This window comes from Rutidosis leptorrhynchoides, chromosome 3 (assembly GCF_046630445.1).
Source record: "Rutidosis leptorrhynchoides isolate AG116_Rl617_1_P2 chromosome 3, CSIRO_AGI_Rlap_v1, whole genome shotgun sequence".
Taxonomy (NCBI): Eukaryota; Viridiplantae; Streptophyta; class Magnoliopsida; order Asterales; family Asteraceae; genus Rutidosis; species Rutidosis leptorrhynchoides.
The window spans coordinates 677,925,847-677,936,389 of record NC_092335.1 but is presented as its reverse complement, the minus strand read 5'-3'; the positions used below and the strand labels follow the sequence as shown (position 1 = coordinate 677,936,389).

General features: G+C 35.7%; 1 protein-coding gene across 4 annotated transcripts; it reads right to left on the bottom strand.

Annotated features, from left to right (window-relative positions):
- Positions 1 to 354: 354 nt before the first annotated feature.
- LOC139899422 (uncharacterized) lies at positions 355 to 9,392 on the bottom strand. Of its 4 annotated transcripts, none has more exons than XR_011777478.1 (7): positions 9,214 to 9,392; positions 9,019 to 9,136; positions 7,935 to 8,157; positions 7,766 to 7,799; positions 1,885 to 1,935; positions 1,638 to 1,733; positions 355 to 579 (listed from the first exon to the last, which is right to left on the bottom strand). XR_011777478.1 is itself a non-coding variant. In XM_071882250.1 (4 exons), the coding sequence occupies exons 1-4, from the start codon at positions 2,183 to 2,185 to the stop codon at positions 467 to 469; spliced, it is 414 nt and encodes a 137-aa protein (XP_071738351.1). In that variant the 5' UTR covers positions 2,186 to 2,705; the 3' UTR covers positions 355 to 466. The 4 variants fall into 4 exon arrangements, 1 of the variants encoding a protein (XP_071738351.1); XR_011777477.1 differs by having other exon boundaries at positions 9,019 to 9,133; XM_071882250.1 differs by lacking the exons at positions 7,766 to 7,799; positions 7,935 to 8,157; positions 9,019 to 9,136; positions 9,214 to 9,392 and adding an exon at positions 2,032 to 2,705.
- Between the last annotated feature and the right edge of the window lie 1,151 nt (positions 9,393 to 10,543).

Below are 10,543 nucleotides of genomic sequence, written 5' to 3'. Positions count from 1 at the left end.
ACGCAAAGTGATCATTAAACTAGCTCTTTTTAGTAAGACGCAAGGTCGCAAAGACGCAAGGTCGCAAGGACGCAAATCATCTTGCGCCTTGCGAGGGCAAATTGTCAACTTTTTTTTTAAAGGGCTGTCAGTCAACATGCTTCAAAAAAATGGGCATTTTGGCGATAATCCCGATTTTTATGCATACGATGAGTATATGCTGAGCCCAACCCATCCAATTTGTTTGGGCTTAGTAAGTTTAAGCATTGTATCGCCTTCAAATTTGCCATTAATTGATAGTTGAGTTAAAACAATCGGTTGGTTAACCACGCGTTGCTGCGAGAAATTTACGAGACGATTAATCTCAAGTAGGAATAGTTGGCGAAGGATCATACATATGTTTTTAAGTAGCATCCTACATAGGTTCATATTTCACAAAAGTTTATAGGAGGTTTATATAGGATCATACCTATATAATCATACAGGATCATACATAATTTACAGTAAAGTTTATAGCTCGTTCTTCGTACCAAAAATTGGCATCACAATTGACGCAAACGTTATTACAGTCGCCCAAAACCTCATAAAAAGAAGAAGCACCTATTCAATTATTCAAGTTTGAAAAAATAAGTCGACTTAGGAAAAACGTAAATAAAAGTTGTAGATTCTAAGTGATGTAATTATTTGATAATTATATCATCTTCATCTAGAGAAATTGAATTTAAAACCAAGATTTCTTCAAAGTTATGCAAATTAATTTAGATTCTCAGAAATTCATGCTTGTTGAGTTGTTGATGATTCGATTCAAACTCCTATACTGTTGTTATACATCAGCAACTCAGTAGCAGCTGCAAATCTCCGTTGTGAAGTCAGTTTAGAACATGTTTACACTTGAAGATACCAAACATATCATACATCGTTTTAAAGCTTGTCGGGAATACTTTATGTCCCAATATATAGTTTTTATTCAAACTTATCCATTTTCAACTTATGGGACTGAAAAGTAGGCCCGAGAGTCATTTTGACTCTTTTACCCAAAATGACACCAAAATTAGTTAACGACCCAAACTCTTATATATTGTACCCGAGTGACCCAAAGTCATTTGACAACTCTAAAATAATATTTTAAACATGTTAGAAACTTAAGATTTCAATAAATAAAGTAAATGGGTCAAAATGGACAATTATGACCCAAATGGATCATAATTTCCGACTTTTAACCAAAATAAGCTCAAAACTCATTTTCAAAATATCAAGACCTGCAAATACACTTGACACGACATTATACACGTGTTCAAACAAACAAATACCCTATTTGACACTATATAGTCCTAACGGGTCAAGGGGTGAAAACAGTCAGTTAGTAGTTTAGTACACTTAACTCTATAACACCAAAACCTGCTATTTCATTCCAAAACTTGTAATTTTTCCTTTCAAACTTATAACCTCATATTACATGCTTTAAGTGACGAAACCAAAACATATTACTATCAACAGCCATGACTTATTGAGAATCTAAAATTAACTCGCAGAAATTTTAAGAAATCTTGGTTGGTTTTTATACTCAATTTCCACACATGAAAATGATATAATTATCAAATAATTACATCAGTTAAGAAAAAGAAAATGTAAGCTACAGTTTGTAATAGATAGCATACCATCCGAATTAAACAACCCTGAATTAGGAGAAACAGGCGATCTGCACACTCTTTCATTATCATTCAAAGATTCAGCAAATGGTGTACATATTAAACCTGCAATTATCACAAAAAAGAAACACAACACAACGATGAAAACATCTTTAAAAAAATAAGGTAAGGAAAAAAAATATAGGACAGGAAAAAAGAACGTAGGGAAAAAAATAAAAATAATATAGAACATGATCATGAGAAGCAGACGACTTGCATAATCGATCATTATTAGTTGAGTGTCGACCTGATGGTGGACAGATTAGATCTGCAATTATCATAAGAAACAAACATAATAGTCATGAGAAACATATTTGCAAAAAACACCTTAGTAAGATTGAAAAAATACCATAAAGAAGTATACATGCCACCTGAACTCGATTCGTTAGCATAAGTAGATGAAGTTGCGGTCTGAAGATCATTATCAGTTGACAAAATACCATAAACTTCATCAGAAACGATAAAAAAGACGATTGATCAGTGGGTAACCCAGCCATACGATTATGTCCCCGTAACATATTTCTCACAGCAATTTGTCTAGAGGACAATGTAGGCGCGCTTGTTAGAAAACCATGATCATTAGCAGCCTGGTTTTGATTGTTCTTTTGGAGGTAATTTTCTTTGATTTTTTTTAGGTGTCATTTTAATTATATATTACAGCACACACACATTTGTATCAACACAATTTCAACAAAAGCTAAATTACAATACCTACTGACCACTGGCTATCATAAAACTGAAGAAATTGGTACCAGATTATAAAACAGAATAGTAAAATTTAAGAACAAGAACGTATTGGAAATCATTCTCCAATTATAGAAAAACTCTTAATACAATCTACCTATTACATAGAGCAACTATCCCTATTTATAGTTGATTAATCTTGTCCATTAAGCAAGTCTAGAATAATCTAGGATAATAAAGTCTAGAATATATTAGAAATAATCAAGGAAGAAGCAAAATTGAAAACAATGACGGCTAGCCCACTTGTTCTCCGTTCACACGTTCCACCTCTTCAAATCCATTTGAGATAATTTTACAAAATAAACCTCTAACTATTACTTTATGACAAGATTGGTCCAACAATCACCCCCCCTCCCCTCCCCCAATCTTGACCTTGAGTCATCATTTATTTCTTTGAGTCTTCAATCCTTTGAACCCCAAGAATCTCTCTCATTTCAGCAAACTTTAACTTCGGCAATGCTTTTGTAAGAATATCAGCCCGTTGTTGATCCCCACTGATGTGTTCAACTTTAATCTTCTCCTTTTCAACACACTCTCGTATGAAATGATACCGTGTGTCGATATGCTTACTTCTTCCATGAAATACTGGATTTTTCATCAATGATATTGCTGACTTATTATCAACTTTGATCACAACTTGTTCTTCTTTTCTTCCAGTTATTTCAGCTAAGAGTCCCCTTAACCATATTGCTTGACAAGCTGTTGCAGTAGCAGCCATAAATTCTGCTTTGCAGGATGATAAGTCCACTGTTTGTTGTTTTTGTGAATTCCAAGCAATAGGTCCATCATCAAAGTAGAACACTAATCCAGTAGTACCCTTTCCATCATCTGGGTCCACCGAGAAGCTGTTGTCGCTAAATCCAAGTAGATTATTGCTACCATTCCTTCGATAGTGAATACCCAGGTCTACTGTACCTTTCAAGTACCTGAGAATTTGCTTAACAGCTTGAAGATGAGTAATTTTAGGAGTTTGCATATACCTACTTGCATATCCCACCGAGTATGCAAGATCCGGCCGTGTATGAGTTAAATACCGAAGGCATCCAATTGTTTTTCGGTATTCAGTTGCATCAACACATGTGCTGCCATCATCTTTCATCAACTTCTGACCTGGTCCCATTGGATATTTGGTGGAATTGCACTCCCACATTCCTGCTTCCTCTGGGATTCTTTTAGCATATCGTGATTGATGAATTTTTATTCGATCTATGCCTTGTATTACTTCGAGTCCGAGATAATAAGAAAGTAAGCCCGGGTCACTCATCTCGAATTTATCTTCCATTTACCTTTTGAATTGTTTAATTTTCTCCGGGTTATTACCTGTTACAATCAAATCATCAACATAAATTCCTACCAAAAGTGATCCTTCTTGTGTTCTTTTTGTGTATACAGCTTGTTCAAGCTTACACCTTTGAAATCCATATTCCTTTAAAACTCCATCTAATTTTGTATTCCAAGCACGTGGGGCTTGCTTCAAGCCATAGAGAGCCTTTGACAGTCTGTACACCTTTTGTTCCTTCCCCTTTATCACAAAATCTTCCGGTTGAGATACGAAGACTTCTTCCTTGAGGTCACCGTGTAGAAATGTTGTTTTAACATCTAGATGATGAACATCCCACCCTCTTTGGGCTGCCAAAGCTAGAATAAGTCTAACAGTCTCAAGTCTAGCTACGGGTGCGAAAACCTCGTCAAAGTCTACACCATGTGTCAGGATGTAGCCTTTGGCAACTAGCCGTGCTTTATGTCGTGTGACATTTCCTTTTGAATCCCTTTTAATTTTGTATACCCATTTTAGTCCAATAGGTCGGTGTCCCGGGGGTAGATCCATTAACTCCCAAGTATTATTCCTTTCACTAAAAGCTATTTCACCTTCCATAGCTTGCTGCCATTCTTTATATCTTGTAGCTTCCCTAAAATTTGTTGGTTCTCCTTCAGTAAGAAGATCATATATATCACTTTGATTTTTCCAACCTCGAGGTGGTGTATCATCATATGTCTCCTCTTCTGCCATAGATGGATCTGACTCATTGATTGTATCTGTCGGGAGACGAGACAGCATAGGTCCTCGTTGTTTTACTGTTGTTTCAGGACTGCTAACATCGGAATGGGTTATGCTTTCCTCATTGGTCGATCTTCCTTGACCTGAGGAGTTGCTGCTTTGTGGGCTATATGAGCTACTTGAGCTGCCTGGTTCAGTAGGCCCATTTTCGGAATTTTGATCAGCCGAGACAACTTCACCGGGGTTTATATGTATCACGAATTCTCCTTTGTGATTAGGTTCTTGATTGTATTCTACTCCGGAATGCCAATCCCATTTGCGTGCTTCATCAAATTTCACATCTCGACTGATTACTATTTTCATCTTCTCGGGATCATACATACGATGTGCCTTAGTTCCTGGTTCAGTTCCTAAATAAACCATAGGAATACTTCTGTCATCAAGTTTGTTTTTTTACTTGATCTGAAGGTACTTTCACATATCCAACACATCCAAACACCCGTAAATGATCAAGATTTGGTCTTCTTCCTATTAAAGCCTCATATCGTGTTTCATTTTTCAGAAACTATGTGGGCAACCTGTTTAGAAAATAAACCGAGTGACGTACTGCTTCAGCCCAGAAACTTTGTGGCATATCCATTGCTTTAAGAATACTCCTTCTTGTGCTCATCACTGTTCGATTTCGCCTTTCAACGATACCATTCTGCTGTGGCGTGTAAGGTGCAGTCAACTGTCTTGTGATTCCAGCATAATCACAATACTGATTGAACTTGTTGGATGTAAATTCTCCTCCCCAATCAGTTCTAAGGACCTTTATTTTCCTTCCATATTGATTTTCAGCAATCACCTTGAATTTCTTGAATTTCTTGAACGCCTCTCCTTTGATTTTTAACATGAAAGACCACATAAACCTGTTGTGATCATCAACAATCGGCAGAACATACCTGTTTCCAGCTTGGGAGGCAGGGGATATGGGTCCGCACAGATCTGCATAAACCTATTCCAGTGGATTTTGGGCTCTAAAAATTGTCTGACAGGAAAACTTTGTCATGAATGTTTCCCTGCTAAACATGCTTCGCACATCTGTGTAGGGTGATCAATAACCGGCACTCCATCAACTAGATTGTTGGTTCCTAGCCGCTTTATTGTATCAAAGTTCACATGACATAGACGGGCATGCCACAACCATGCTGGATCATCAATCTTGGCATCTAAACAGATTGGTGTCCCAACCTCGAGATTAATTTTATACAGCCGATTAGAAGACCTTTGAACCTTCATTAGCAGCGATCCATCTACCTCAAACATATACAAGAAACCATGTGTGATCAAGATTACACAACCCCCTTCTTCAGCTTGCCCAAGACTAAATATGTTAGTCTTTAAGTATGGGATATAAAGTATGTCGGTCAACAAACGTTGTTCACCATTCTTACATGTTAAAAGAATAGATCCTCTTCCTTCTATATCTACACACGAGTTGTCCCCAAACCTCACTGTACCACCAATATATGTATCAAGTTTTGAAAACAGCCCTTTGTTTCCTGTCATATGGTTTGTTGCTCCAGTATCTAAGTACCACATGTTTTCTCTACCATCATGTGACTCGTACTTTGCTGGAAAAACCTTCTTTTCACTTAAATGAATAACTTCCTTCTCGTTTCTTTGATTGGCCACAAACATCAATAGTGCCCTGTCATCATTAGCCACTGGTAGTATGGTTGATCTAGCTTGAGTCAAATTTGCTTGTTCTCTTTTCTTTCGTGTTGGACAATCGGATGAGAAGTGTCCAAATGCATCACATCGAAAACACTGCAGCTTGGATCGATCTTTAGTTAAACTTTCGGTTGTTTGTCTTCCAGCAGGAAAGTTTTGTCTGCGGCCTGAACCCCTTCCTCGACCACCAAACTGTCCACGACTTCGGCCCCTACCCCGGGTGTCTTGGCCATTTCCTCGACCTCGACCAAAGCTGTTTTCCCTTTTCTTTCTTAAGTCCCATCCTTCATAGGATAACAGAAGTTGGTCATGGCTGTTATTTGTAGTCTTTAGACTGGTTCGTTCTTCGTAAGCTTTTAGCCTACCCACAACTTCCTAGAATTTCACCGTTTTGAGATCAACCAGTTCTTCGATAGTGGCTGCCATATTTAAGAATTTTTCTGGTATGGCAGTTAATATTTTTCTCACCAACGTGGTTTCCTCAATGACGGTTCCAAGTGCAGCTGATTTTGAGGCAATTCCGAAAAGTTTTGCTGCAAAATCATCAATTTTTTCGTTATCTTTCATCCTTGCTGCTTCAAATTTAGCTTTAAGAGTTTGAAGCCTAGCCTCCATTACTCGTTCAACTCCAAGGTGACGGGTCTTGATTGCATCCCAGATTTCCTTCGCATGGGTGCAACTTGCAACTTGAAGAATCAAGTCTTCAGGTAAAGACTGATACAGATAAGCGAGTGCAGCATTATCCTTTTTCTGATCGACATCAGTTCCAAGTTCAATTGATTCCCAGATTCCATGTGCCTTAAAAATCGCTTTGATCCTAAGCGATCAGATGGGATAATTGGTCGCAGTTAGGATAGGGCACTGGAACATAAGATGGCTGGTATCCTTGATTGCATCTGAGGTATTGATAATATCCCCCATGAATCTGGTCTTCGATCGACGCTCGTATTTTTCTGTCTTAGAATCTGGTGATTGATCCAGTCCTTTTGATCAACAACACGATCCCTTTTGTAACCTGGCTCTGATACCAATTGAAGAAATTGGTACCAGATTATAAAACAGAATAGTAAAATTTAAGAACAAGAACGTATTGGAAATCCTTCTCCAATTATAGAAAAACTCTTAATACAATCTACCTATTACATAGAGCAACTATCCCTATTTATAGTTGATTAATCTTGTCCATTAAGCAAGTCTAGAATAATCTAGGATAATAAAGTCTAGAATATATTAGAACTAATCAAGGAAGAAGCAAAATTGAAAACAATGACGGCTAGCCCACTTGTTCTCCGTTCACACGTTCCACCTCTTCAAATCCATTTGAGATATAATTTCACAAAATAAACCTCTAACTATTACTTTATGTCAAGATTGGTCCAACAAAAACAACATATATAAAAAATGTAATGCACAAACAGTCTAAACTCGTATGCATTTACGGAAAACAAAGTATGTAAAAGCAAGTGAAAAAATACATATGGCCAAATAACATTAATGAAGCAAAAAAAAAAATCTACAACTAATAGCTAAATAACGCAGATGAAACATAATAACACATGCTTAATAGCAAATTGATTAACGCTGAGAAGAAACGATTATTAGAATACAATTCAATTGAAAAAAAAAAAAAAACCCTTACCCGAGAAGCAAGCAAAGCTGGTAGATGAAGCAACCTGAAAAAAATCCATGTAGATGAAGACGAAGAGACGTTAACCTTCATATCATAAAACTATGTCGTTGAACCAAAATAAATAAATAAATATATAGATAAATAAAATAAATCATAAAAACGAAAGAGCATAAATTACTTTAAGGTAATCGAACGTTCAACCCCTAGTATAACCTACAGATACGAAAGTAGATGGCGGTCAACGAAACCGTCGGACAACCAAAGCATGCCGGAGGACGGAAGCCAAAATCGGTGGACTGGTAGCCAAGCCCGAAGACGACACATAACCTAGTTGAAACGACACAAAGTATATCAGCAGAACCAACAACCGTCACCCATCACATTCACTGCAGACCTACAAACTGATAGCGATCTTATAAATATTAAACAACCATTGGAAGCTGATAAAAATTGATACTAAATCAATGTACATTCACCTCAATTGTAATATAGTTGATATATGTGGTAGAAGTATATAACCGTACATTTGGATAAACAAACCAAAATAGTTTAAAGAAGTGCATTAATGAAACTGAATGTACCAAAATCAATTCTTGCTGGTAGTATTTTTTTCTTTTTAACTCAAATCCGCAATATATTTTCTAAAAATGTAGCGCTCATCAAAAACTTAGATATTATAGCCTAAAAAATGAAATCATAATTCATAACCAAATAATTAACTGAGTTGTAAGCAAAAACAAAATTAAACCAATACAATTCATATCCGAGTCAGGCACTATGGTTCATTAAAAAATAACTTTGTCAAACTCATAAATCTTCATTATATGTTCGCTTATTTGTTTATAATTATCTAGTCTTTTGGTTTTAGATCAAAGAGTTAAACTTTTAGAAATTCATTTGTAAAGAACAACCCTAGCAAAAAAATATAAACATAAATTAAGAATCTGAAACGACATGAAATCGAGCAGAAGTAAAAGGTCATTGTTTTTAATGTTTTCTAAGTACATATTTGTAGGCATGATGCTGCATCAAATATTGCGAAAACATTCATTTAGAATAATTAACTAAACAAAAATTTCATAACTTTTACCTGAAATAAGAAATCACCAAGCAACAACAACATAATAGCAAGAAAGCTGGATAATTTGAAATCAAAAACTATGCATAACCTCCTATAACCACAACAACAACTAATTATACCAATTGACCTAATTTCACCAACCACAAACTATAAAAAAAAAAAAAAAAAAAAAAAAAAATACCTTTGTGATATGGAGTTGAATTGTGAATGTAGCTATCCATTAACAGCGGAGATAGCAGCAACTACGGCAACGATGGCGATGGCTCAAATCATCTTCATTGGATTTTCACAAATACCTGCTAAAAAGACAGTGGCAGTCAAATAGAAGTAGCCTTAGATAACACCGGCCAAAAAATCTGAGCATGATGGTGGTTACCACGGTGATGGCGATGAAAGCCTAAAATCAGCTGGGTTTTAGGCGGTTCAGAGGAAGAAAATGACACTCATTTAAAGGGTGAGGAGGAAGGAAGTCGCTAGATGTAGAAGGTGGAGTGGTTGGTGTTGGTGGTGGCGGTGGTGATGATTGTTGCCGAGATGGTGTTGGAAAAAAATTCGCCAGAATCTTCTATGGCTGTGGGATATCTAGAACCCTTAAGGCGTGGAATAAAAAATACGAAGAAAAAGTATAATGTTGTAAAATGACAGAAATACCCTTTTAGAATAAACTAATGAAGAGAATAGTGGATCTAAATATTCTATTGAATATATTGATAAGATAATTTATTGGTATTTAGTAGATTAGTAGATTTTCTATAAAGGTTTTCATTACATTCAATTAGGGTTGATAATGGTCATCCGATCCGGTGAATATCCACTCGTTTCGTGATAGATATGAATAAACATAAATGAATATGGATACGGATATGGATAAGGATGACTCTAAATGGATATGGATATGGACGTGAATGAAAACTTTCATCCACAAATATATCCATTACCACCCGAAATAAATAAACAAATATATAATATAGATATATGCATACATATTTACTATTACAAGTTCATTTACCGTTAGATTTACATTTTTCTTTCAACCCGATCATGAAATAGCTATAGTATATTACAATTAAATACGTATATTTAACAAAATAAACTTATAAAGTTCATATTTATGTTCTATAGTAAGTTTTATATATATATATATATATATATATGGGCAGGATCGATGGGGAAGTAACCAATCGGGGGGGAAGCAGGGGGGAAGCAAAAAAAAAAATTCGTTTTTTGGAATTTTTTTCAGACATCAAGATCACACGAAAAATGAACATTTAAAAAAGACACTTCGTGATGAATGTTATTATTTAGGTGGGAAAACGATCGAGAAAAATAACATTCAAGATAATATTGATCGTGGAGAATGTTAACGTGTTTTTTTCATGTTTTGTGAAGTAAAATTTAGTCCGATTTAGAGTTTAGGTCCCTAAACCCAAAACCCCAAACCCTAAACCCTAAACTCTAAACCGTTCGTGTTAAAAACTCAATATAAATCCTAAATCTAAACCCTAAATCTAAACCCTAAACCCTAAATTTCTAAACCCTAATATCTAAACCCTATAAACCCTAATATCTAAATTCTAATATCTAAAACCTCAACATACGCTCGAAAAACACGATAATTGTTATATATTACTTCTTCGAGCGTTTTCCAGCCAAAATATAAGCATTTATCACAAAGTGTCTTTATTAAATGTTCATAATTTCATCCA

What these genes read in the sequence shown, in the direction of transcription:
- LOC139899422 (XM_071882250.1), bottom strand. Translation starts at nt 2,185, where the DNA reads ATGTTACGGGGACATAATCGTATGGCTGGGTTACCCACTGATCAATCG. An exon ending in GAATCGAGTTCAGGTGGCAT is followed by an intron (nt 1,936 to 2,031) that starts GTATACTTCTTT and finishes TGATAATTGCAG; the next exon opens with ATCTAATCTGTCCACCATCA. An exon ending in AACTAATAATGATCGATTAT is followed by an intron (nt 1,734 to 1,884) that starts GCAAGTCGTCTG and finishes TGATAATTGCAG; the next exon opens with GTTTAATATGTACACCATTT.